Source organism: Canis lupus, chromosome 10 (genome assembly GCF_003254725.2).
Source record: "Canis lupus dingo isolate Sandy chromosome 10, ASM325472v2, whole genome shotgun sequence".
In the NCBI taxonomy this organism is placed as follows: Eukaryota; Metazoa; Chordata; class Mammalia; order Carnivora; family Canidae; genus Canis; species Canis lupus.
Genome location: NC_064252.1, coordinates 45,808,512 through 45,835,530, shown reverse-complemented (window position 1 = coordinate 45,835,530; position 27,019 = coordinate 45,808,512). Strand labels below are relative to the sequence as shown.

Genomic DNA, 27,019 nt, shown 5'->3' with positions numbered 1-27,019 from the left:
TGGGCGGCGCTCCCGGCAGGGGAGGCTCCCCGGCCGCGCCGTGTCATCTCCGGAAGCTGTGGACCCGCGCCCGCCGCCCACTTAACGCGCAGTAAGTGGCGGGGTCCTCACCTGGGGACCGGGCTTCCATACAGATGAGGACGGTGAGGCCCCCAGGGAAAGGGCCGTTGGCCACGGCACGCCGACAGAAGGGGACGGCGGCCAGGTTTGAACCGTGGCGCCCTGAGGCCTCGCCACCATCAGGCCCCTTCTGCGGATCTTCCCCAGGTAAAGACACTGACCCTATTGTGTGTGGAGACCGTTCGGCCTATAACCCCTCTCCGTGGTTATTGTTCACCACGTTTTGCCTTGAACACAGATGTGCCCTAGGCATGTGTATCTGAGTGTGTGCGCGTGCTTTGGAGGATGTTGGCGCGGCGGGCTCACGCTCGACAAACACTGGTTGAACCCCCACCCCGTGCCCGGCTCCTAGCTAGCCCGTTTACACACGGTATTTCTCCTTCTTCTTAGCCAGCCCTGTCATCAGTTAGAACCCATATTCTACTCTTCTGGGGCGCTGATTTTTAAATTTTTTTAATTATTATTTTTTAAAATTTATTTATGATAGAGAGAGAGGGGCAGAGAGAGGGGCAGAGACACAGGCAGAGGGAGAAGCAGGCTCCATGCCAGGAGCCCGACGCGGGACTCGATCCCGGGTCTCCAGGATCGCGCCCTGGGTCAAAGGCAGACGCCAAACCGCTGCGCCACCCAGGGATCCCCCGGCACTGATTTTTAATTTGGCGTCATGAATAGCTCATTAATCGCCCTCCTGCGTGGTTTTCCAGGCAGGAGGGGTGCTGAGCTGGCCGGTGCTCCCTCTGGCACGCTAGCTAAGCCCGTACCCTACGGGAGCCCTCCTCTGGGGCCAGGACGTGAGGCCCAGAAGGCAGAGGCCCTGGTGTGTTGGAAGGCCTTCCCAGAAACATTGCTACTTGACCTTTGCGCTAGGAGTTTGGGCCCATTCATTCATCTGACTTCCTTTTGGTATAAGGGATATGGAAGAGGTTGGAAGGATCCCATCTGAACTCCTTTTTGTTCTTTGGAGAATGTTTGCCATTTTATTCTTTAATTTTTAATTTTTTTTTTAACTCCTGCCATCTTGTGTTTTAAGCATGTATAAGTAGATCCATCTTAATGAGTGTCATTTGAAAGTTTAATAGGAAGAGACTGAGCCAGCCCCAGGCAAAGTTGAAAATACTAACCTATATAAGAATAATCCCTTTCAGTATACCAATGCTTCCACCAGCATTAGCTCATTTGATCTTCACTGTGGGCGGTGTGTGTGTGTGTGTGTGTGTGTCTCCTCTCATTTTCTGAGGGAAGAAATTGAGGCTTGGAAGCCATGCCCTGGAGTATGAGAGTGCACATTTAAACCCAGGGCTCTCATTGCTAATGGCCTGTCTTTGCCCATGTCTCCCAGGGTTTTGCTCTCACTTTAGGGACCTCTTGTTCTCACATTTTTGTGTTGAGGCCCTGTGTCCTTGAGGACCTCGACATTGGCCAGTAGGGCTGCCTCCAGTGGCTCAGGGATTCCAATAGAGGGCCTCCTCAGGGACTGGTCATGCCAGCTAAGGACCTGCCCAGTCTCCTTCTCCTCCTCCTCCTCTTCATTCTCAGATCTCTGTTCCGTCAGCCCCTACTCTTCAAGACTACATGCCTTGTGGTGACTTGATCTCTTAGCCCCGTTAAAAAGCTGTGTTCCTAAGAGTCCTTTGAATAGTGACCCTAGAGATGGGATTGACTCGGTGGGGGAGAGGGGATTTAGGCAAGTTGGCCTTGCTCCTTCCCAGGTCCCCATATGAGTAGCTGCTTATTCTTCCAATGGCCAGCCTGGAGTGACACTTTCAATCATTTTATTCATTTATAGTTTCTCCTTCATGTAATGATCTTTTATTGATCATGTAGCAGGTGCTGCATACATTGTATTCATTGTAATTCAATCTTTTTAAATAACCCTACAAAAGGGGAACTTGAGGTTCAGAGAGGTTCCCTTGCCTAAATTATAGAGCTGCTAGTTGCAAGACCATCTGAACCCATGTTTCTCTGACCTGGCCGTGTACACCTTTCTCTGTATTCCACTGTCTGATTTCAAAAGAGGTATTGGAGAAAAGATTTAAAAAAATCAAAACTACACATAGGAGGAAGAGCTACATTTTAGCCAGAAGGGCTAATGTGATTATGTGAATAAATATTAAGCCTGTCTCTGAGCTTCTTGGAACCAAGAAATAAAAGTGTGTGTGAGGGGGGATGGGCACAAGGGCCTACATGCTTCTCCATATAATACAGGGTTTTTCTGATAGAAGGAAATAAAAATTTCCCTTTATTTTCAATTACAAAAGTAATTTCTCACATTGGATCTTATATAAGGACATTATATAATAAAATTAAGAAAATTTTCAATAACCAGGTACAGCAAAAGACAGATTTAACGATTGTCCTGTGTAATGCTTTTATTCATTCAGTAGTCATTCAACAAACACTGAGCAGCTATCATGCATTGGCTGCCTCGCTGCAAAACACATGCAAAAAGATAATGACCCTGCAGTGTAATCAATCCCTTTTTGGAAGCAGGCTAGGACTCTAGGAGTACACATGGGTAGGATAACAACCCCACAGGTGGGAAGTCTGAGGACCTCACAGAAGAGATAACATTTGCCCACAGTCTTAGAGTTGGAATCACAAGTCATTTCCAAAAGAAGGAGAAGCATGCAAGGAAAGGGGAATAGAGTGTGCAAAGGCATGAATGTGACTGGAATGTCATTGATCAATGGGGAAGTACAGAACTCATAGGTGACAACCAGCTTGAGGAGAACCTTGAGGGCCATGCAGAGGGTTTCCTCAGCAGGAGATCTGAGTACTGAAGAAACAGAGAGAGGTAGAGATGGGGGTAGACAGCTGGGGAGGCCAGAATGGCCTGGGGAGTGGAAAGCAGGCTCTGTGGTAAGGCCTGAGTGACAGAAATGGCCCCTGGAGATCAACCTCCTGTGGAGGAAGAAGAGCCAAGAGGCTGAAAGGCAAGGTGGAGGAAGCTTAGTTTGAGTGAAGGCAGCTAACAATGAAAAGATGTCTAAGAAAATGAAGTTATAAACAGAGTTTGGGATTTGGTAAATTGGGGCCCAAGAGTGAACTTAGCAACAGAATTTCAGGGTGCAGTGGGGTCAAACAGTAGGTTGGAGGGAGGGAGATGTTTTTCCAGACATCTAGAAGTGGTTGGAAGAAAACAGATCCATGACAGAGGCACTGACCTGAGTAAAGACTTGGGTCTCAGCATCCTTGAAGGCCAAGGGAAGGTGCCTGTTGCAGGAAGAGGGCAAAGAGCCCAACAGGTGAAGGCTCAGCCTTGGGGAAGAGAGACTCAGTTCCTCCAAGACCAGGCGGAGGGATGAAGGGAAGGGAAGAGGAGGGTGAAAGAGGAAGAGGAGGGAGGGAGGCTGAGTGAGTTCCTGTCTGCTCCTCAGTGAAATACAAGATGGGCAGGGCTGGGGCTTAAGGACGGAGGGAAAGAACCACCAAGCTCCCAACATGGAGGGCTCAGCCAAGGGTGACCGTCACAAGCCTCTCATGGTGTATGATTTTCTCTGGCAGTGCTTGCCAACTTGGAAGAAGAACCCAGAAAACAGATGGTTGGGCATATTTAGCCTTGGGTACCAGGGACAAGGGAGCAAGGAACTGAGAATGCCAGTGACAGCGTAGTTGAACCATTGAGCAGGGCATCATTCCAGGCAGAGAATCATGCTGATCACTCTGTCTGCCCTTCTGGGTCCCCCTCCATCTCTGTTTTCTGCCTGGGGAGCTTTCCTCCATGGGCTGCATCAAGGGACTCCCATGCCCTCTGGTTGCCAGTTAGGGTCCCTTTGCTTCTCACCTCCACCCTGCCCTTGCTGCCAAGGCTCTGGCAGCGGCACAGCTCCTCCTGCTGCTCAGGACTCACCAGTGCAAATACCACTGGGCCCAGGGTGGCCCTCCCAGGTCTTCAAGATTCCTGGGGGCTCCTCAACCCTGCCACCCCTCTGCAAACAGTCCTTTACTCACCTCTTCTGTGTGGGTCAGTGGGGCCTGACTGACTTAGGAAGAACAGATCCCATGGGCCCGCCCAGCAGGATGGGGATGGAGGGAGGAGGAGGGGAGAGGGGAAAAGAAGAGATGGCATGAGGGAAGAGAGGAACATTAGGATTTCCCAGATGGAGCTTCATTTCCTCTCTGGAAGAATAGATGGGGCTCTGTGGGATGGGGAAGAGGGTCACTGGGTGAGAGAGGGGTTCTGGAAGGGGAAGGGTGGCAATTCACATTTGCTCCTGTGCTGCCTCACTGGTTAGATTGGACAGCTTTTGTTTCTTACACACACACTTAGGTAAGAATCCTCCTCTCAGCCCGCTGAGCCCCAGCTACAGCCAGGCCCTGTGCTGACAGTAGTTCCAGGTGACCCATTTTGGATTTGTGGTATCTGCACAAAAACGTTTGATTTGTTCTGACCTGGCTTTTCAGCCAGAAGGGTCCTAGCTCCCACAAGCTGCAGGGGATTCAGCCACTTTATCATATCTTCCTCAGTCCTCCCCAGGTGGCCCTTGAGGTCTAGGCTATCCCTGGGTGATGCATGATCCCAGCAGGCCTGCACACAGCAACTGTCTCACCCCACCCAACACCCTTGTTATAATTAAAAATTGGCCCTACATATGTCTTTGTGAGTGGTCAGGGATTCTGTGACCCAGCCAGAGCAACTTAAATGCAAATTTAAGTCCCTTTTTTGACCCAATTTTTCAAGCTTGTGAAAACTTTGCCCAAACAAAGAACAATGCCTCACCCCCTTCCACTTTCTTGTGATAGATTCAAGGAAGAAGCCACATTTTACTCCCTTTGAATAGTGACCAGCCTTGGCCCAGGGAAAGGACTCAATATAAATAAGCTCCTTAACATTCAAAGAGTGTCTGCACGTCAATAAGATAAAGAACCTCCCCTCATAAGAATATGAATAGCCAATTAAAAAAGGTTTCATTTCTGAATAGGTAATACATCCATACAGTTAAAACTCAAAATAGTGTAAGAGGTCTGCAATGGGTCTCAGTCCCACCCCTGCCTTTGTGGCCCTGTTTCTCACCAACCACCACCACTTTCTCACCCCCACAAATACACAGAAGTAGCTACTTGTATTAACTTCCTTTCTTTTTTTTTTTTTTTTAAGATTTTATTTAGTCACTTAGCACACAAGAGAACACAAGTGGTAAGAGAGGGAGAAGCAGGTTGCCCATCAAGCAAGGAGCCCCATGTGGGGCTTGATCCCAGGACTCTGGGATCATGACCTGAGCCAGAGGCAGCTGTGTAACCAACTGAGCCACCCTGGCACCTCTGTTAGCTTCTTTTGTATCCTTCTGGAGATCTTCTGGATAAACTCAAGCAACTGGGAATATATCGAATTGACCAATTTAAAGCCAGCATTAACTCAGCACTTACAGTGTATTAGGCAGTTCTGAGCACTTCATGAGTGTTAATTCATTTGGTCCTCACAACAGCATAAAGAGGTACGTCTTATGCCCGACAGAAAGAAAAGAAAACTGAGGCAAAAAGAGACTAAAGAGCTTGCTTGAGTGGCTAAACCGGGCAGTTCACAGCACAGGGAAATGCAAATGGCCTTATGAAGAGAGGCTCAGCTGCCTTGGAGGTCAGGGAACTGAAACTGCAAACACCAACAGCATCTTGTGTTTTATCCACCCAGCGGGCAAACTTTGCAAAAGGTGGGTAACTCACCTTGTAGAGGTGAGTTCTGGCACTCACATGCCCTACTAATGGGAACATGAATTGCTCCAAACTTTTGGGAAAACAATTTGGCAGAATTAATTGATGTTTAATATACACACCCTCCAAAATAGAAGGCTAGGTGTCCATAGACATGCACTGCAGCATTGTTTGATAGGCAAAAATATTCTGGATATTCATCAAGGGGGAAATGGGCAAATTACAGTAGATTTATAGTTGGAAATACTATGCAGCAATTACATATAATGAGTTAGATCTGTTTGTATTGATCTGTAACGTCCACAAAATATGTTTTTAAAAAGGTTTGTTTGACAGTGAGAGAGAGTGCCAGAGCATGAGCAGGGGGAGGGGCAGAGGGAGAAGCAGACTCCCTTCTGAGCAGGGAGCCCAATGGATCATGACCTGAGCTGAAAGCAGACTTTTAACTAACTGAGCCATTCATCTGCCCCCACAAAATATTTTTTAAAGAAGCAATTTACTAGTAATTTTTATAGTAATATATATTTTTGTAATCGATATTCACTTATATATCTGTATATTTTAAGAAACAGCCCTTATATGTGCATTTGTTTGAATATGTCTATATAAGCATGGGGCAGGGTAATTTTGCCCTCCAGGGGACAAATGGCAGTGACTGAGGACATTTTTGATTGTCACCACTGGGGAATGCTAATGGCATAAATGGTAAAAATCCTACAATGCCCACGGGACTGCACCCCTACCCTGCAAAGAATTATCCAATCTAAAATATCAATGGTATTGAAGTTGAGAAATGCTGGTATAAAGGAAAAAATGGAAAAACACAAAACTGTTAATAGTGAACCTTTTCCTTAATTGTCACATATGTTTGACTTACTACAGTATGTAGTTATTTTGACCACTAAAAATAATCATATAAAAGCAAAAAAAAAAAATAATACTCTGAAAGTTTCTTGTTTTGGCAAAGACAATGATGGAGCAGGAATAGGGAAAACTGTTTATCAAGAAGACATTAGGAGTCGATATGAGCAAAGGGTGGAAGGAGCTGGAGACAGCAGGGAGTGGATAGGATACTTAGAGACTGGTCCTGACATCGGAGCTCACCTGCAAAGTCTGAAGAATCCCAGGTCTTTGTGAGCTGAATAAGGACCTGAAAAAATGTCCTATGATTAGGCATCAACCATATTTCTATTTCATAGGCTGGAGTGAACCATCTGTGGTCAGGCAGCAGGGAATCATAACAGCTCACAACTGCATTTCTCACTGGTCTGCTGAGACTTGGGTTAGGTGCTTCTTGGCAAAGAGTGGTCAATGAAGATAGAAAATCTCTGACATAAACCCCGGGTGAAATAAGCAATAACTATGCTTTTAATTTAATTAGGCTTTTGCTGCAGGCCTAATCAGAACCTTAATATGCTAGAATGTGCATCTCCAAGAGGAAGTTCATCAAATGCAGGACTTTCCAAGTCTTTTTTACCGAAAGCATCTACTGAGATTAGAATTCTGTGCAATATTTTTTGGGAAATACTAATCTAGTCTAATCAATTTTACTGATGAGAAAAATGGCCAGAAGAAAAAGTGACTGGCTAAGCCAGCTGATTGGGTACCATCCCAAAACACTTATATTTCAGACCAGTGCTTTTCCCCTAGCATTAAACATCAAACCATAGGTACAAATCAACTGTAGATTCTTGGGGAACATTCCTAAGATTTATGGAATTTTTTAAAAAAAATTATTTATTTATTTATGATAGTCACACAGAGAGAGAGAGAGAGAGAGGCAGAGACATAGGCAGAGGGAGAAGCAGGCTCCACGCACCGGGAGCCCGACGTGGGACTCGATCCCAGGTCCCCAGGATCGCGCCCTGGGCCAAAGGCAGGCGCCAAACCGCTGCGCCACCCAGGGATCCCCTGGAAATTTTTTTTTTTCCAATTTAATTTGGAGCGGTTGCACTGGAGGTAAAAGAAGGGAGTCACACTGTAAGCCATTCAAAGAAAACCCACTTTTAAAGAGGAGTAAGAAATTTGCCTCAGAAGAGACTCTATATTTTTCTTGGTAGAGGGAGTGAAGTCCAGTGAAGACCAAATGTGCTTCTGTGAAGGAATGCTCCACCAGGTCCTTTTGAAAATGTAGCCTGCATGGGACAGATGGAAACACCTGGGACTTCAGCCCTCCCCAAGTTTACCTCAAATTGACCTCACTGGGCCAGTAGCAGCCCTAGAAAACTTGTTCTGTAGACTCTCTCCAAGAAGTAAATTGGCTAAAATTTACTTGATCCAATTACATGCTGGCCTTCTAGAAGCCACTGAGGATTCAAAGATGAATAGGGCATAATCATTGCTCTGAAGGGATTCTCCATCTGGTATGGAAACATACTGCACGGAATCAGATTAAGATAGGGCTGTGCTGACAATGTGAACCGAGTCCCAGCAGCCATGGGGGGGGGGCAGTGTTTAAACTTTTATTATTTTTTAAAGAGTTTATTTATTTATTCATGAGAGACAGAGAGAGAGGCAGAGACACAGGCAGAGGGAGAAGCAGGCTCCATGCAGGGAGCCTGACATGGGACTCGATCCTGGGTCTCTGGGATCAGGCCCCGGGCTGAAGGCAGGGGCTAAACCGCTGAGCCACCCAGGGATTCCCCAGTGTTTACACTTTTAAACGCCCACCCTTCTAAGAACCTTGCACACCTTGGCTTGTGGGCAACAGGAGCTATGAAAGATGTTTTCAGTATTAAACAGAAACCTCTGGCCCAGGTACCTTCGGTGACTTCATTTCCCATTCTCAGCTTCTCTTCTTGCTCTTTTTGTTTGTGGCAAACTATGCTCAGAGACTGAGATTGTATTTACCAATAATTTATTTAACACATGTTCACTCAGGGAATTAAAATTTATATTTCACAAGCCAATAGCATACAGGACCTCTTTATACGGCAATTAGGAAATAACATACTTCAAACCAGTGACAGGTTAATTATGCAATTGTTCTAGGCAAAGGGGAGATGAAAGAAAGTCCAAATTTAGTTGAGGTGTACCTTTCCACGCTGGGTAGAGTCAGCCCTTTCAACTAAAAGCTGGATATCAGAGCACCGGCACTGCAGGGCACCAGTGTTGGCAGGAATGTGGGCTGCTTCGAAGGGATCACTAAACCAATCATGCCACTGCCTCGGAATGCCAAGGCCGGCACAGATGCCCCTTCTCCAAGACTGCTGTGTGGTCACCACTGCTGACCAAAAGTAGCATCACTAGGGCGGGAGGAAGGGTGTCAAGGTCTTCAGGAACTATATTTAGATCAAGAAAGAGTGGCTTTGCCCAGACTGAACACTCTCGAGTTGTTGACCAAACCTCTTAGAAGTCTGTCACATGGACGCACTGCTGTTACTCCGGTGTCAGTGACATAATAGTCCTCTCCACTCCAGGTGGGACAGTTCATTAAGAAAGTCCTAATACCAGCAATGTCCACAATAGCCAAACTGTGGAAGGAGCCTTGGTGACCATGGAAAGATGAATGGATAAAGAAGATGTGGTCTATGTATACGATGGAATATTCCTCAGCCATTAGAAACGACAAATACCCACCATTTGCTTCCACGTGGATGGAACTGGAGGGTATTTGCTGAGTGAAGTAAGTCAATCGGAGAAGGACAAACATTATATGGTCTCATTCATTTGGGGAATATAAAAAATAGTGAAAGGGAATAAAGGGGAAAGGAGAGAAAATGAGTGGGAAATATCAGGGAGACAACATGAGAGACTCCTAACTCTGGGAAACGAACAAGGGGTAGTGGAAGGGAGGTGGGCGGGCACTGACGGGGGCACTTGATGGGATGAGCACTGGGTGTTATGCTGTATGTTGGCAAATTGAACACCAAAAAAAAAAAAAAAAAAAGTCCTAATACCCAACTTCAAAACAAAGTTCAAACCACACAGAACCTGCCCCAACCTCCTTCCCCTTCGGGTCCCACCTCAGGCCTGGACCTCACCTCCACTGTAACAGTGCCCGTAGGTCCTGCCCAAGTGCTCACAGACGGGCCAATTCAGCAAGTCCCCGATGCTTCACACTGCCCGGGGACCCGCCTACCGGTTAACACTGGCCTTACCGAGCCCGCCCTCAAATTTGGGTCCAGCAGGTCTGACAGACTCGGGCTTAGGACTTCTATCAAGCGGCCGCCTCATTTACAGAGCACAACTAGCGGGAAAGCTGCACAGGAAGTCCACCGTGGTCGCCTAACTCTATGGTCGAGGCCACGGAGTCCAGCCGGCGCAAAACGAGCTGCCCCGGCGTTCGTAAAGGGCACGGCCCGAGGAGCCCCCGTACACGCCACAGCCAGACCGCGCCCCCGCCTCCCGCGCTGCGCGGCAGAGGACGCGAGCGGGAACCAGGCATGCGCGGACTCCTCCGTCCCCTGCCAGAGTCACGTGAGTGGGGCGGGCTCGAGGCCTGAGAGGAAGCGGAAGTCGCGCTTCTCTCCGGAGCTTGCTCCCGGAAGTGCTGCTGTTTGTAGCGGGCGTGATGGCTTCAAGGTTACTTCGCGGAGTTGGAGCGCTGGCCGCGCAGGCCCTCAGGGCTCGCGGTCCCAATGGAGTCGCCGCGGTGCGCTCAATGGCGTCTGGAGGTACTCGGCCTGCCCGGCGCGTCAGGGAACCGTGCCGTTGCCTTCCCGGGGTGGTGCCTGGGCAGCGAAGCGGGGCGGGCCGTTCAGCGTCTCGGGGCCCCAGTGACCGTTCGGGGGCCCCGAGTGACTCCGCCTCCGTGGGAGTCTCCCAGTTATCCTGGTCCCCTGTGCTGCCCCTCACCGAACTGCCCCCGGTTGCGATAAATCTTAAACCGAGGTGCCAGGTGACCTTGGGGCACAGGGGTTGCAACCGGGATGTGGAGAGGCCAAGCTGCCCTTCAGACCCGCGCTCACCTCAAGTGCGATGAACCCTACTAGGACTCTGACTTGCTTTTAGGGAAAATGTGCAGAAATACTGGCCTCCGTGATTGAAGGAAGAAAAGATTACCCGGGGCTGCCGCTTTGGGGTATCAGGACCGTGGTCCTTAGGAGACAATGTGTATGAGTAGCCTTTAGGAGTTTGTAAACTGTATGTAAACATTTATGTATATGCATTTGTCGTCCTGATAATTCAGACAATATCAAAATTCACGTATTTTCCTTTAGGTGGTGTTCCTACTGATGACGAGCAGGCGACAGGGCTGGAGAGGGAGGTCATGATGGCCGCACGGAAGGGACTGGTGAGAAACTCCTTTTTGTGTCTTCTCTGGGGTTCATGATCTTGGATGGGATCAGAGCAGGTTCCTCTCTGGGAGCATCTGAGATAGGAAACCTGACTTGTGGGAACAGTACCACTAGCCTCTGGAGGCTACGGGTCATTTGGCATAATGGCTTAATTCTTTTTCAGGACCCATACAATATTCTAGCCCCAAAGGCAGCTGCAGGCACCAAAGAAGACCCTAATTTAGTCCCATCTATCACCAACAAGCGAATAGTGGGCTGCATCTGTAAGTACCTCACCACTCTTGTCCATTTGTTTAATATATACAGGACGTCAGTAAGAGGTTTCAAATCTTTTGAGTGCATGGTGTGTTCGTGTAAAGGGGATGTGTGTGTAAATGAGTTATTGTAAGGGTCCCCTGGCCCTTTCAAGCTTCATTAACCCTTCATTAGTATCAGCTCATTGGAGATGCAGCATGAGAGAGTTGATCCAGAAAATATTTGTTGTATTTCCTTCCTCTTTGCCAGACACTGTTTTAGGCACTAGGGATACATACTAGAAAGGACTGTGCTTTGGGATTCTACATAGGCAGAGGAACTGTTAGAACTTAATGGTGACTTTGATGTAAGGTCAGTTTACTCATAGATAACTCGGGGCCTCATTTCATCTGAAAAGTGGGGAAGGAGAGAGCTTGAATTGATCTCTTCAGGTGTCAACCATAACTGTGTCTTAGAGGTGTCTGAGGATGAGGTTAATATTGAAAGTCTCCACTTCAGGTTGGATGGCCTTCAACCACCTTTTCCCTTTCAGGTGAAGAGGACAATAGTACCGTCATCTGGTTTTGGCTGCACAAAGGCGAGGCCCAGCGATGCCCTAGCTGTGGAACCCATTACAAGCTGGTGCCCCACCAGTTGGCCCACTGAGCCTTTGCACTAATTTACTCAAAATGTGCTGTGAAGTTTCTTCTTTCCAATAAAGACTAGCCATTGCATTGGCTCCTTCTCCCGTAGTTGGCTGGTCTTGTTTCTATCCTGTGTCTTTTGTGAGGCCTGGATTTTTACATTGGGAATAGCTATCTGTTAATATTAGCTTGCTATCCATGTGTTTGTGTACGCCAAGATTGACAATCCCATAGTACAGTGATTGAGACCATCTGCTATGGAGAAAGCATGGGCTATGGCATCAGACTGACTCGACTTTTAATAATGGCTCCATCATTTAGTTTTGTCACTGGAACATGTACTCTGAGGATAGGTTATATCTTTTAAAAAAAATAAATATTTTGTGAGGCATTAGAAATAATATATAAAGAGCCTGGCAGTTGGTTCACAGTAATGTTATAAAATAGGGTGACCTTGTGACCAGAGTTTTGGGGGTTTTGAAGTTTTGGGGTTCAAAGCATAGTTCATGGAGATACCATTATCAAAATCCAGAATATGAGGCAATTCCAGAAATCAATGACCAGTTTCTTCAAATAAATTGCAATGAGGAGGGACACCTTGCTGGCTCAGACAGTAGAGCATGCCACTCTTGAACTGAGGGTCATGAGTTCAAGCTCCACATTGAGTGTGGAGCCTACTTTTTATTAAAAAAAAAAGTTAAAAATTTAAAAATTGCAATGAGGAAAAAAAGTAGGGAGAACCTATCAAGTGAAATGGATGGGAGGAAGATAACAAGAGCAAAGCATGGACCTTGTGTGGATTTTTAAAAATTTTTTTTAGATTTTATTTGAGAGAGGACAAGCAGGGGGAGTGGCAGAGGGAGAAGCAGGCTCCCCACTGAGCAGGGAGTCTCAACGTGGGACTCTATCCCCTTGGGATCATGACCTGAGAAGGTAGACGCTTAACCCACTGAGCCACCCAGGAGCCCCTCTCATTATTTGGATCTTTATTTGAAGAAATGAAACTGTAAGGAAAACAAATACTTTCAACTCTGGATATTTGACATTTAGGGATTTATTTTGTTTTAGATAGGTTAACGGAATTAGCTTTATTTGTTAAGAGATTCTTGGTGAGGTACTTAGGGGGAAAATTTGTCTGGGATTATCTTTGCAACAGTGGGAAAAAGAGGAAGGGGAATTTGGGCTAAGATTGATCCATTGTAGCCAGGTACAAAGAGGGGTCATTGTTCTACTCTTGTGGATGTTTGAACTTTATCATAATAATACAAAATAGAGTTGAAAGAAAGTTTTAAAAGTCCATTTCAGCTACTTTATATTTGACATCTTGGACGACTAAGTTCTTAAGAGCTGTTTGTAAAATGGAACCAGTACCTTTGCATTTTTGTGGGATTAGCCACAGAGGTGGCTTTACTTTCTCCTCAAAATCGGTTCAGACGAGGTCTTTGAGCTGAACTGATGATGATGGGGAGCCTCAGGGAGAAAAATCTTTTCCCCCCAGTCTTGCCTTACTTCCTCTTAAAGGTAGGGTCAAACAAAGTTGCTTCCATTCTTTGTTGTCATCATCTTTTGTTTTCAAGAAATGCTGAAGCATTTGTCTGCCATTCAAGGTCCTTCCTTTTGAGAAGGGAAATACCCACGTTGGGTATAGAGATTCTTTTTTATTTTTTTATTTTTAAAGATTTTATTTATTCATTCATGAGAGACACACAGAGAGAGAGAGATGCAGAGACACAGGCAGAGGGAGAAGCAGACTCCATGCAGGGAGCCTGATGTGGCACTCGATCCGGGGTCCCCAGGATCATGCCCTGGGCAGAAGGCAGGCACCAAACTGCTGAGCCACCCAGTGATTCCCTAGAGATTCTTTAAAAAACAAAATCTTAAAAAAAAATCATAACCGATTCTCCCTTAAAGAAAGAAAAATCAAAAAAAAAGAGAAAGAAAAATCCCAGTACATGTCCAGACTGGTAGGCAGGATAATGCCTCCCTACCCCACAAGCACCCCACAAATGTCCATATCCTTTAGGGTCCTGGAACCTGTGAATAGGATGTTAGGTCATGTAGTAAAAAATTACTTAAGATTGCAAATTGACTGACCTTAAAATAGGGAGATTATCTTGAATTATCCAGGTGAGCTCAATAACAAGGGCAGAAGAAGAGTCTGAGGGAGATGTGGCTGTGGGAGAATGGTCAAAGATGCAGTGTTGTTTTGAAGCTGGAAGAAGGGGGATACAAGCCAGGGAACGCAGGGCAAGGGATGCAGCCTATAGAAGCAAATAAATGATTCTCCCTCGTCTCCAGAAAGAAATGCAGCTTTGTTCATATCATTTCAGCCCAGCAAGACCCATGTCAGACTTCTATAGATAGAAATATGTGTTGGTTTAAGCCACAAAGTATGTGATAATTTTATTATGGAAGCAATAGATCAGAAAGTTTAACTTCTGCCTCCTGAGCTAGTGGGCCTTAAATTTAGCTGCACATTAGAATCACCTGGGGAAATTTTATAACTCTCAATGCCCAGGTCCTACTCACACCGTTAAAGCAGAGTGTCTGGGGGTGGGACACAGGCTTCAGAACCTGTTCCCCATGTAATTCCAGTGTAGCCCTAGCTGAGAACCTCTGCCTTGGGCTAACCACGTAACTGTGAGCAGCTCTTTTCCTTGCCTCTTGGTAACTGGAAGCCTAGTGGCAGACAGGAAATGTAACACTCCCCTATGAGGAATATCAAACCTTTCCTTTGGGTGGAAGTGAGCTGCTCCCTTCTAAACCTCTGGCTATTCGGTGGCTTAGAAATTGGATCCCATCTCCCCATCTCTAGAGTCTAGAGAAGACTATAAACCTGTGATGGTATTAAACAATCTGCAAGTACAGAATAAACTTGTTTCCTGGAACGATTTGATTGTAAGTTGCTGATCTGATGCCCCATCACACTTGAGTGTGTATTTTTTATAAAGACATTGAAATACCATCTATAACCATCAAAATTAAGAAATTACAATTTATACATTTCTGCCATTTAATCCTCAGACCCTATTCAGGGCTAGCTAAATGGGCCTATAATATCCTTTATAGATACAGTTCAGAATCATGTGTTCCCATTAGTTGTCCTGTCCTTTTAGTCTCCTCCACTCTGGAACAGTTCCTCAGTCTTTCCCTGACTCCTATGACCTTGACACTTCAAAAATTGCACCAACAACTCAGATTGGTTTGATGTTTCCCCAGGATTGGATTCGGGATTATGTGTCTTGGGCCCAAGCACTGCAGAGGTGATGCTGCGCTCTTCTTGCTAGGCATACGGATGTCACCTCGTCCCAGTGCTGATAGGATCTACTTGATCAAACTAATGTCTGCCAGACTTCTCCACTGTGCAGTTGTTCTTCAATTATTAATAAGTATCTTATGGGGGCCACACTTTTGAGATGTCAGTAACTTGCTCCTCAAAACTTTCTTTAAAAAAAGATTTATTTATTTATGATAGAGAGAGAGAGAGAGAGAGAGGGGCAGAGAACAGGCAGAGGGAGAAGCAGGCTCCATGCAGGGAGCCTGATGTGGGACTCAATCCCAGGACTCCAGGATGGTGCCCTGGGCCAAGGCAGGCACCAAACCGCTGAGCCACCCAGGGATCCCCCTCATGAAAACTTTTATTAATTTGTAGGAGTATGAACTTATGCTTTGATATTTAATGGATTATAATTCTTAATTATTATTTAACTTTTGATGTTTAATTTGTTCCAAATTTGGCTGGTAGGAGCTTCTTCAGGTTGATGCCTGTGGCATCTTGACATGTTCCTATCATTCTTTGAGCACTTATTTTCTGGCACTAGATATTCCAGGCTGTTTATAAACTCATAAGGTAGGTACTATTATTGCCACTCCCACATTAGAGATGGGGAACCCTAGAGACAGCTGAGGATTATGCAGCTAGCTAGTTGTGGTGGCAGGATTGTGAATCCAGAACACTTAGCTTGAGCCTGAACCTTTTTCCACCCCTTTGAGGTAATTTTAGATTTGCAGAGAGACTGCACAGAGTTCCTGTATACCCTTCACCCAGTTTCCCCTACGTTAACCTAGCGCAATGATTGAAACCAGGAAATTCACACTCATATGGTGCTATTCACTAATTTTGCTGGCTTTCCCAGTAAGGTCCTTGTCCTATCCAGGACCTCACATTGCATTTCACTGTCAAACCTCAGTCTTCTTTAATCTGTGACAGTTGCTGTCTTTACTTTCATATAACTTGCCACTTTAGAATAAGAGAACTGGTCCATAATTCGTAGAATGCCCTCAGTTTGTTCTGTTTGTCATCCCTGGCTAGATTGAGGTTATGGGGGAATACCACAGGTGACATTGCACCCTTTAGTGCATCAGAAGGAGAGATGGTGACTGATTACTGGGGATGCAAACTTTGATCACTGGTTTTTTAAGGTGGTATCCACTAGGTTCCTCCACCATACAGTTATTATTCTTCCTTTTGTAATTACTAGTTATTTTCTGGGGAGATACTCTGAAGCAATACAAATGTTCTTTTGCTTAACTAGTGTTTGCATCCATTTTTGTCTACAGTTAGTACTGTGGTGTTTGTCTATGGTGATTTCCATTCTCCATTATTCCTTCAAGAATTGAACTACTCTAAGGAAGAACTGTCTTTGTCCTCCATGTATAATCTATTCAATTTATTTATATTAGAGTGGATTCACAAATATTTTTTTCTATGGCTTATAATCCACCACAGATTTGCTCACTGGGTGCTCCTTCAAGTTGGTTTATTTGTCCTTAAGACAACAAGCTCCCTCCTTTTGGGGACACTTCCTTCTCTATGGTACCACAAGATATTCCAGGCTCATTTTATACTTTATCTGCCTTAGATCTAGAATTCCTCCAGGCAGCTCTGATTCCTTTCATTGAAGAGTAGTATTCAGAAGCCCTGATCTAGACACTATATGTGCTTGTTGCTGTTGGGGTGTCAGTGTGTCTAGGCCTTCCCAGCAGACAGGGCTGGGAAATACATATAGTCTAACCCTAGCATTCACAGAGGAAGGCCTAATTATTTCAGCATCTATCTTTATATATTTTAAAAACCATGAGTCCATACCTCCAATCCCAATCTAACACCACAAAGCTCATTCTAGCCTTACCTAACCTTTTTGTCTGTAGCTTTTCTCCAACAGTGAGAAACCTGCCATGACCAGAGATCTGTAACCATACTGTCCCTACTGGGAGGGAGGAGTAGTGAGGAGGATGCTGCATTGTTCTTGGCCTTAGAGGATGGGATTTTGACAGACATGAGGGAAAGTCCTTTCCAGCAGACAGTAGAAGCTGGTGGGCAAAGCAGGCATGATGATGTGCAAACCTAAAACAGGAAAGGAACCAATCCTAAAGAGCCTGAATTTAATGCAACATATGGTTCATAAAGGGGATTTCACCTGTGTCACATCAACTTAGTTTTATTCTCCCAGTCAGTGGAGAACTGCCTGACATGTTGGATTAGTAAGTGGCAGAACCAAGGCTATATGGGCTTAAGATCCAAGGGCAAATGGACGGGGTAGGGAGGAGAATGAAGCTACCATTGCAAAATAGGGTGGTAGAGGCCATTACAGTAAAGGAATGGGTAGGAAACACATTATAGAAGAACCATCAGAACGTGGTAAATGCGGAATCTGGAGGCGATAAGGAAGGGAAGAGTCAAAGTGATAATGCTCCAGACCTGTGTAGTTTGGAGAAAGTGGTACCGTGAACCGAACCACCAAAAGGGTTCTATGTAAATCGTTTCTCCCTTGAGGGTAGGTACAGGCTTCACTGCTCTGTGACCACAAAGCCTCACAAAATGCCCTGTGACGATTGGCCTCAGTCAGCTCTTCCCTACTACCTGAGCTCCTCAGCTCTCCACCCTCCCTCAGCTCGACCAACTCCAAATGGATTGAACACACAGCTATGACAACCATTCTCTCATCACCTAGGATGCAGCTAAAAACCCTCTCAACGCCCTCCACGTGCTGGCCCCAACCTCCCTTTTGTGTTTGTCTTGCATTCCAGCCCTTCCCTGCTTGCTTGGCGTCCCTTGGGTCCATGCTCTTCTCTCAAGCCCCACTGGTCCCAGGCATCCTTTGAGCTCTTGTTTCAACCTGAAAGGCCCTCCCCTCCCTGGCTGACCTCTCCTGAATCTGTGTAAATCAGCCTGCCACTTGAGGGGTTAGATGTCCTTCTCAGCCTCACAACACTACGAAAAGAGCAAGTTCATCTTCTTCCCCCTGACCCATACATTTTTGGGGGCAAAGACATGTCTTGTTTACCATTGGCCCCAAAACTATGGCACCCTCCTGGACATACTGCAGGAGTCCCAGTCCCTGATGAAGGAAAGGGCAGTCACTGAATTCTGCCTCACCGTACCTCTCCACCCCCCCACCACTGTTTCTTCCTTCTGGAGGAAGAGCTTAGCTCATCAACACAGCCTTCTCTACCTCCTCCAATAGCCTCTTTCCAGCTGGCCTGACCCCTGAACCTGCATCACCGTTAGGTTTATCAGCCTCAGCCATGTCTGAGCAGGCCAGCAGAAGTGCCCAAACAATGCGTGTGTGCGGATGTACCAAGCCCCAGCCCTGCCTGTCACGAGATCCTATCCAGGAATAAGGCTGAGGAAGGCAGCCTTGTTCTCTGCTTCCAAGTCAACTCCTCCTGGTGGACTGTAGCGAGTGGGTAATGAGGCTGGGGAATTCTACCACGGGGTTGAGAGCTCAACCTCCTGGGGCCTCTTATGCCGCGTTGCCCCACCAACCACTGGAAACCCTCAGGCTTCTGAACTAGAGCCAGTGCCACGCTGCCTTCTTGCTGGTCCTTCCTTTCTCTCAAGGTCCCCAGGGATAGATGAGTGAACAATAACACAAAACCACAAGAAAACAGAACCACACACTAGGCCTTGTCCATAATTATTACTATAATGATTTACAAAAAAAGTTTTCAGGCAGCTGTGTTAAATTATTGTACATTTCTGGGAGAGGGAAGTGGGGGTCCTGGCCATAGTCAATGAAAACCTCCTTCGTGGGACAGGTGGGAAAAGGAAACGTGCCCCCCATACTCCCTCTAGGTCTGACTCCAGATCCAGTGGCTTCTGGGAGTGGCAACCAATGAAGACCATTAACCCTTTCCTACCCAAGATACTAAGGTAAATGAGGAGTGGTGTCAATGAAGTGCTTTGAAGGGAAACTACAATAATCCATGATCCTCTGCCCTGATCCTGGGGCAGACCCTTTGCTGGGGATGGAAGACTGCCCAGTCCTCAGCCTACACCAAGGCATCTACCCAGGAAGACAGGAAGACTGAATGTGACAAGGTAAGGGATGCCTAGGTATGGCACAGGAAGCAGTGCTGCACCAGTGGGGAGCTGCTGGCCACCCCTCCACCCCACGCCTCAAGGCTAGCTACACAGGCATCCAGGCACTCTGGCTCTGGGAGGGATCCTGTCAAAGGAAACGGGGCTGTTGGGCATCTGGCCTTGGAGCTCGAGGAAGCAGCCCCAAGGGTCAGAGCAAGACCCTGCCAAGGGGGACTGCTGGAACAATCTAAAGCTGGGCCCCTCAATTCCTAAATTCCAGCTCATGACTCCATCCATGCAGCTAAATGTTACTGTGTGTGTGTGTGTGTGTGTGTGTGTGTGTGTGTGTCTGTGTGCAGGGCAGGGCTGCAGGGAAGCATGGTTGCCCCATCTGCCCAGGGTTCAGGGCATGCAGGGGACCCTAGTCCTAGGATGTAGAGCCCAGACCAGAAAGGGTTAAGGGCTCTGACTCCCCTTTCCTTCCGCTCTTCCAACAAGCTCTTCCAACATGGCTCTTCCAACACGGCTCTTCCAACACGCTACACTTCTTCCTCTGGCACTAGAATGTTTTACGATGAATAGCACGGGAGCCATCCTCTTCATACTCCTTTTTGGATACCCACATCTTCTTAAAGGTATCCAGCGAGGCCAGGATGGAGCCACTGGGAGGGAGGAGGGAAGGATAGACTCTTGTGGACCTGAGGGCTGGGCCATCTACCCTTTCTAGGCACTCAAAGCTCCATCTCTACCTGCGAGGGAAATCCACCCACCTCCACCTGGCCTGGGCCAATGGTCTCCCAGAGCCCTCCCTGTGAGCCCCTCCTCACCCAATCCACGTGGAGTACAGCCGTTCCTGAGGGGCCGAGATCTATGGGAACAAATAGCAATGTAATTGCCTGTCACCACACAGCAGCCCCCACCACAGCCTTGGGAGCCTTTCTCCTGGGGCCTGAGGCCACAAAACAAGTGCATCAGCTGGGACAGTAGGAGCAGCTGAACGGGGAGGAGGCAGCTGAGCTTAACTGGGAGAGGGTGTCTGCAGGTGGCAGTTGTACCTCCCCCAGTCAAGGTTGCCCAGCACCCTCATGCCCCATGGGACTCCCTGTAACCTCACCTTGATTTTGACATCCTTTGGGGCAAGCTTCTTCACTTCACTTAGCAATCGGTCACCGAAGCCTGTGAATACAAGGCTGGTTGAGCCCAGGGTTCACTAGCACCCCCATCTCCAAACTCTGGTGCCCCCAAGTGCTGCCACCCTTCCTTTAGTAGTTCTTTCCAGGATCAAGGATGGTGGGGGCAAGCCATCCCAATGGCAAGAAAGAGCCAGCACCATGACTGAGGTGGGCCCAGCTTCCTCAGAGAGGCAGCATGAGAGGGGAACTCCAGGTTACACAGCTTCATCTGGCCCCACGCTCTTCCACCCAAAGCAAAATCAAAGGCAAATGACAAATCAGGGGGAAAATATCTTTTCTGCCCATCACAGAGGCCAAGATCACATGGCGGGGCTGTGATCTTTCGCTGGGGACTCTCTACCATAACTGGTGGGGGTGTAAGTGGCACAGCTTCCAGGGGAGGGGGAGACTGGTGGTATCTACCAAATAACAAGTACCTATGTCTACCCTCTGACTCAGCAAGTCTCCCAGGATTTCACCTTCATGGATTTTTATTATGTGAGGTTATCCAACACGGCACCTCTGTGATTTGCGGTGGCTGCAACAACACTGCAGGCCATCGGCAGGTCAGTGGGGAAATGGCATAGCCATTCAGGGAAATGTCACATGGCCGTATTAAAGAGCTCATGTGGATGGGGAAAGACCTTCCAGGCATGGGACTGTGTGAAAAATACACAGTGTGCAGCCTGGAGAGCATGTCATGATGGGTATAAAAGCAGGAGTGAGGGGAAATGCACATTTGCTAATATGCACAGTGCTGCTGAGCGTACAGTTGAGAAGCTTACAACTCCTGGGGGAGGGAGTGGAGTGACCAAGATGGGGGAAAGAGACGTCTTCTTACAAATCTTAGATCTTATGTGAGCTTATTACAAAGTCAATAAAATTTCACTTAAAACTTCTCTCAAAAAAAAAAAAATGCTCACTGAGCCCCAAAAAGCCAACAGAAAATGGAGCCCCAAAAAACCTCCTAGGCTCCAGGGAGTGGGGTGTAGTCTAGGTCTTGATCACCACCTCCCCAACAGCAGTACCTTTGAAGAGCGTGGAGCCACCCGAGAGCACAATGTTGGCGAAGAGTGTCCGGCGGAGGTCCATGTCAGACTTGTGGATGGCAAAGACCAGCACCTCGTGGAGTCCCTCGCTCTCATCACCTACCAGGTCCGGCTGGAACAGCAGCTCAGGAGCCCGGAACCGAGCCGGCCCCACCTTTGGAACACAAGATTGAGGGCAACAGGCTTCTTACTCCTCTAGGTGCCAGCATCACCACTGCCACCTGGTGCCAGGCCTCACAACTTACGTCGAGCACGCTGCCATCTGGCAGGGTGTACTGAACCTTCTCAGTCTCCAGAGCCTCATCCTTCTGTGGGTTGATGGAGAGGTAACAGGCTCGCTGCGGTGGGCAGGGACACAACGCTCAGAAGGCTGCAACCGGGAAACCCACACCCAGGGCTCAACCTCATGCCTGGGTGCCACCGCCTCCCACTGCTCCACCCAGCTGGCCTCCACACCCTCTTCCTGCCCTCTGTCACCTCTTTGATGGTCCGCACGACCTCAAACTCAGCTGAGGTATGAAAGTCAACTCCTTCCTTGCGCAGCAGGAGCCGGAGATAGCGGGAGACATCCCGGCCAGCAATGTCCACCCGCATGATGGAGTGTGGCATGGCAAAGCCCTCGTAGATGGGCACAGCATGAGTGACCCCGTCCCCTGAGTCTAAGACCACTCCTGTCGTGCGTCCTGTCGCATACCTGTCACCAGGTCAGTGTCCCTTCACTTCAGCCACTGAGGCACGGGGCCCTCCTCCCCCCTGGAAGGGACCCTGGGACATTTGTATTATCTGGTCTGAAAAAGGGACACGAGGGACTCCCTAAAGGAACCGTTACCCGGGGGGCTGTTTCTATAGGGATGTCCAACAAGAGCCAGAGGATGGGGACTCAGGAGACCCCAGGGTTTAGGGAGCACTCACAGGCTGAGCACCGCCTGCATGGAGATGAACAGGGCTGGCACGTTGAAGGTCTCAAAGAACACCTCTGCTGCTTTCTCCCGGTTCTTACTCGGGTTGAGTGGAGCCTCCGTTAGGAGAACAGGATGCTATAAGACATGGCAGGGTTTAGGCATGTGCAAAGACAATGTGCTAAGCCTAAAGAGGATCTTCCTGGACAGCCAAAACCCCCGCTGCGAGCACACGTAGCTACAGCCTTCTGGAGGGTAACATCCCACTATCTGCCAGCAGTTTCTCTTTCAAAGATCCAGCTTTCTCTGGAAAACTCTACTTGGCATTCGCCGACTGCATGTACCCACATATACGCAGTGACGAAGCAGCAGGCCCTAACAAAATGCAGAGGAAGTGCAGGAGCATAAGCAGGAAGGGAAGAGCAGGGAGAGGGCACCCCTGAGCACTGGGAGCCTGGCGGAGGGAGGGGGGGGCTGCCACACCTCCTCCGAGAAAGTCTGCAGCTGATCCTTGGAGTAGACGTACTGCCAGATGCGCTCCATGTCATTCCAGTCTCGCACCACACCATGCTCCATGGGGTAGCGGATGGCCAGCAGCCCCCGGTGCTCCTGCAGAGGAAGGTGGGAGGGCCAGCTGGAGCACCCGGCCCCTCTCCAGCAACGGCTTTCTGCCTTCTTGGAAGCCGCCCCTTCATCTGCCCTGAATAGAACCACCATTGCTTACTGGGTGTCCCCATGCCTGGTAGCCGGGTCCTGAACTCAGCACAGGCTCATCTGTCCAGTAGCACCTTCTTAGGCCCTCAGAGCCTGGTCAGCTTCAACTGGCAGGGGACAGAGAGGGTGGGGACATGCTCCCTCCCACCTAGTCCTCCCCTTCCAACGCTGGCTGAAAACAGATGCCCCCCCAGAAGGTACAGCTCTGACCATGAGCCCATGTTCCTGGGACCAGAGACCCCAAGCCCTGGCAAATGCATGTTCCAAGGTATTACCTCTGCTTTTGGTCCAATGAAAAGGTCCCCCTCCAGGGCTCCAGCCATCACTCGCATGTGCTTAGGGCGCCCAACACTACAAGGATAGGTCAAGTCAACAAGGTGGGCAGGGGGCGTGGAAGAGCCCACATCCAGGAAAACCCAAGTCTAACTCCTGTGGTCAAAAGTGTAATTACTCTAAAGCATCGGGACCTGGCCATGTGGCAAAGGCCAGAACCCAGGCCTACAGGATATGGGCCTACAGAGCAGGCCTTGGCAGGAGGGCATGCTCAGGGTCAGAAGGAAAGGGATCCTTTCCATTCCCGACTCTCCATCCTAGAGAGACTGGGAGCTCTGGAATCTTAGCTCCTCATGGTCCAGCCCTGGCAGAGGGTCAGCTTCTGCAGCCACAATGACTCAGCCCACACTCTCGATTTCAGGAGGGCAGGGCTGCCGCACCGTCTGTAGACCAAGGTCCCAGGAAGTTGGATCATGGCTCTTGTCCACCCCTCTCCCATTTATTTGATCCTGCCCCTTCCCACTACCAGGGCTTCCAGACTAAAGACTCAGTTTTTGCAAGACTGGACAAGCTACCATTCCAAAACGTGACCCAAGTTTCCTGCACATCGATAGGAAGGTTTAACTGAACCCAAGTGGAGTTCAGAATTGAAAGCTGAAGCCCTACTGAGTGCTTGGTGCTCCAAGCTGGCCCTGTCCCCAGATGAGGCCTGGGGTTCTTGGTATAGTCAGCCACTTTGGGAGGCCTCAGGATCCCCCAACATGCCCTGCTTAGCCAATCCCTCTAAAACCTTCAGGATTTGAGAAGTGGTACCACCTAGGGAATACTTCCCAATGGGCTAGAGTGGCTGAAGCAGTGCTCCGGGTTTCCCCTGTGCTTTCTCATCCCTCTTATCCCTGCCACCACTGGCTCCATTCAGGGAAATATTTCCCTTGACTGAAACCCATTATTTTCTAGAGCTGGAAAATAAATAAGCCCTGAAAGAAACATTTCCTGGGAGGAAGGGATGGCTATGCATTAACTCCCACTCTTTCTCCTCTGAGTTTGGGTTTTTCTCCCAGAGATGTCTCTCTTAAAATCTTGCTGCTACTACCCCAGCCAATTTCCAAGAGAATGCTGGTGGCTTCTCCCTCCCTGGCTAAAGATGGGATCAAAATCAGACTTCAAAGACTAGGAAGCCCACAGCACTTCCAGAGCTGGTAACAGCGTTAGCCTCACAAATCTGGTGTCTTCCCTTAAAGGAAGCAAGAGTTGATCTCAAAGAGCGCTATGACACAGAGCCAACGTTCTTCCAGGAATCTGACAAAAAGGTTAGGGCTGCTGCCAGAGCAACACTTACTAGTTTGGGAAACAGTATTTGGGAATCTGGTCTCCTGCAAAGCCAGCCTTGATCACCCCGGAACCCTGCAAGGAAAAACAGTGCTTAGCTCCTGACACACACCTCCAGATGAAGGCAGTGCCCTGCAATAGAGAACCGGCTGCTCTGTCCTGGCAGCCCAGGGTGGAAGTCTGAGATCCCGCCAAGAGGGCAAGATCGTTTACAAGTACACCAATGATTCACAACTAGGGGGTGCTTTGCACACCTTCTCCCAAATTTGACAATGTCTGGAGACTGAGGAGGGGAGGGTAGAGGGAGGGTGCTACTGGCATCTAGAGGGTAGAGCAGGGATACTGCTACATATCCTACAATACACAGGCCAGCCCCTCACACCAAGAATTATCTAGCCCAGAATGTTAATGGTGTGGAGACTGAGAAACCATGAAGTACGTCCTCTGCACACTCTACGGTCAGCTGCAGGCAGGAGGAATCCCTGGCCATCCCGCCTCTCCCCCCAGAGCAAACACGGATCACATACAGGACCCACTCGGGAAGCTCACTGTGTACACAGCAACAACTGGCACCTCTCTTCAAGTAGCTCCTCCCAAGAATTTGCTGCTCCAGCATGGAAACTGGACTTAGGATCTTAAAGGGAACCTTTAAGAACCATCCCACTAATGAAGGAATCAGCCTCTCAATCTCACTTCCCACAGACTGCCATCACAACCTTTTGGGTCTGAGTGCAGAAATAAACATCCTCACGTTACAGAGGAGGGGCTGGAAGCCCACAGGGACCAGGCAAGCTCTGAGCTCCTAAGCTTGTTGGTTAGCCTAAATGAGTTATCTGCCCACCAAGAAAGGGAGTGTCCTACTCCTTCCTGCAGCCTGCTGGAGAGCACCCCCAAGCCCAGTTCTAGCCTTCATATTAAACATCCCCTGCTGTGACTCAAGGAGCCCATGTGGATACTCCAAAAAAAGACAGCCATTCAGGATTACATCGGGGTCATGTGGGAGGGAGACACATCCCAGAAAGAGGAGTGAGTCATTATAAAAAACTCCAAGGCAAACATAGCAGAGGCAGATACCCAGGCTAGGGGCCTGGTATGAATCTAGATCCATAGATTCCCCTGCCCTTCATTCTCCTCCCATGGACCAGAAATCCTCAGAGGGCAGCTGAAAACATGTCGAGCCCCAGTGGTGAAGGACAAAGCCACAAGGAAGCCAGGGAACTTTTCCCTGAAGCTTCCAGACCATTATCCCAAACTGCTGTGGGTCCTGGCAAGAGTGGTCCTGGACTCTCCCCCACTGTCCTGCTAGCTGTGGAATTTCTGCTCTGCACCGGCAGGGCGCACTTTAAGGAGCGGGTCAAAGTAGCCAAACCAACCAGCTGATGGTGGACAGACATGTGGTTCTCAAGAGCTTAACCAGTATTTTCTTTTCTTTTTTTTTTTTTCCAGTCAAAGAAAAAGCGCACAGTAGAGCACAGCCTGCCCACCGTGGAGGTCCTGTAAGAGTTGCGGCCCCTTGGGAAGGGCAAGGACAGATCAGGCCAGCACTGTGCAAAAAGGACAAATGCCGTCCCGTCCCTCCTCTTCCACTAGGAGGGGCACTCGGGCCCCGGGAAACGGGTAAAGGCGCTGGGGTCGAAACCTAACCAGTGTCTCCCTCTCAACCACCAAGGGTCCAGAGGGCGGCCCCAGGCCTGACACACGGGAGCACCGGCGGGCCCGTGCGGCTCTCACTCCAGCGCTGCCGATGCTGACCGAGGGCCGCCGGTCGCATGGGCTCCCGCCTCTCCAGGACCTCCCCGCCGGGCTCGGGGAGGGTTCGGGCAGCGGCTCCGCAGCACCGGTGGAGGGACCGGCCCCACGGCGCGGGCTACAGAGCCAGGGAGCAGGAGAGCCCCCGGAGGAGCCGGCGGGCGGGCAGGGCCTGGACCACTAGCCGAGGTGGGCGGACCCCCCCGCGGCCCTCCGCGTGCGCCCCCGGGGGCGGGGCGCCCGCCCTCCCCCCGACTGCCGGGCCTCACGTTGTCGATGACCACGGGCTGGTTGGCGATAATGTCGTAGGACTCCATGGCCCGGCCGGCCGGCCCTGCCCAGCAGGCGGGCTGCAGGAGGCACCGGCGAGCGGGCAGGCGGGCGGACCCGGACGGCGGCGGCTCCAGACACCGTGCCGCGCCCCTCCCACCCCGCGCGCGCAGCCTACGCCAGCCCCGCGGGGCTTGCTGGGGGGCGGCCCCCCCCGCGGCCAATCACCGCTCCCACTCGGGCGGATTGATGCGGGCGCCCCGGGCCTGCGGCGGGCGGGGGGGCGGGGCCTCCGGGTGCGGGCCAGCCAATTGCGGCCTTCCGGAAGTACTGCGGGGGCGCTCCCAAGGTAGGCTGCGCCGCGTAGGGGA

At 49.2% G+C, this 27,019-nt stretch overlaps 2 protein-coding genes across 4 annotated transcripts; one reads left to right on the top strand and one right to left on the bottom strand.

The window, feature by feature from the left end:
- The first annotated feature begins 5 nt into the window (after positions 1-5).
- LOC112670808 (cytochrome c oxidase subunit 5B, mitochondrial) lies at positions 6-11,995 on the top strand. 2 transcript variants are annotated; one of them, XM_025464768.3, is made up of 4 exons: positions 6-267; positions 10,932-11,005; positions 11,173-11,272; positions 11,797-11,995. In XM_025464768.3, exons 1-4 carry the CDS (start codon positions 135-137, stop codon positions 11,907-11,909), a joined length of 420 nt encoding a protein of 139 aa, XP_025320553.1. In that variant the 5' UTR covers positions 6-134; the 3' UTR covers positions 11,910-11,995. The 2 variants fall into 2 exon arrangements, with proteins under 2 accessions (XP_025320553.1, XP_025320558.3); XM_025464773.3 differs by lacking the exon at positions 6-267 and adding an exon at positions 9,873-10,385.
- Positions 11,996-18,795: 6,800 nt separating this feature from the next.
- ACTR1B (actin related protein 1B) lies at positions 18,796-26,813 on the bottom strand. Of its 2 annotated transcripts, XM_025464751.3 has the most exons (11): positions 26,648-26,813; positions 24,640-24,704; positions 23,303-23,378; positions 22,797-22,922; positions 22,327-22,451; positions 21,892-22,108; positions 21,660-21,752; positions 21,394-21,568; positions 20,308-20,369; positions 20,021-20,061; positions 18,796-19,855 (listed from the first exon to the last, which is right to left on the bottom strand). In XM_025464751.3, the coding sequence occupies exons 1-11, from the start codon at positions 26,693-26,695 to the stop codon at positions 19,753-19,755; spliced, it is 1,131 nt and encodes a 376-aa protein (XP_025320536.1). In that variant the 5' UTR covers positions 26,696-26,813; the 3' UTR covers positions 18,796-19,752. The 2 variants fall into 2 exon arrangements, with proteins under 2 accessions (XP_025320536.1, XP_025320545.1); XM_025464760.3 differs by lacking the exons at positions 24,640-24,704; positions 26,648-26,813 and adding an exon at positions 23,038-23,134.
- Between the last annotated feature and the right edge of the window lie 206 nt (positions 26,814-27,019).

Bases quoted from the DNA above. Each gene is read 5' to 3' on its own strand.
- LOC112670808 (XM_025464768.3), top strand. From the start codon at position 135: ATGAGGACGGTGAGGCCCCCAGGGAAAGGGCCGTTGGCCACGGCACGC. The intron at 268-10,931 runs GTAAAGACACTG...ATTTTCCTTTAG, and splicing joins CTTCTGCGGATCTTCCCCAG to GTGGTGTTCCTACTGATGAC. The intron at 11,006-11,172 runs GTGAGAAACTCC...ATTCTTTTTCAG, and splicing joins TGGCCGCACGGAAGGGACTG to GACCCATACAATATTCTAGC.
- ACTR1B (XM_025464751.3), bottom strand. From the start codon at position 26,695: ATGGAGTCCTACGACATTATCGCCAACCAGCCCGTGGTCATCGACAAC. The intron at 24,705-26,647 runs GTGAGGCCCGGC...TTTTCCTTGCAG, and splicing joins AGCCCGTGGTCATCGACAAC to GGTTCCGGGGTGATCAAGGC. The intron at 21,569-21,659 runs GTAAGTTGTGAG...TGTGTTCCAAAG, and splicing joins CAGATGGCAGCGTGCTCGAC to GTGGGGCCGGCTCGGTTCCG.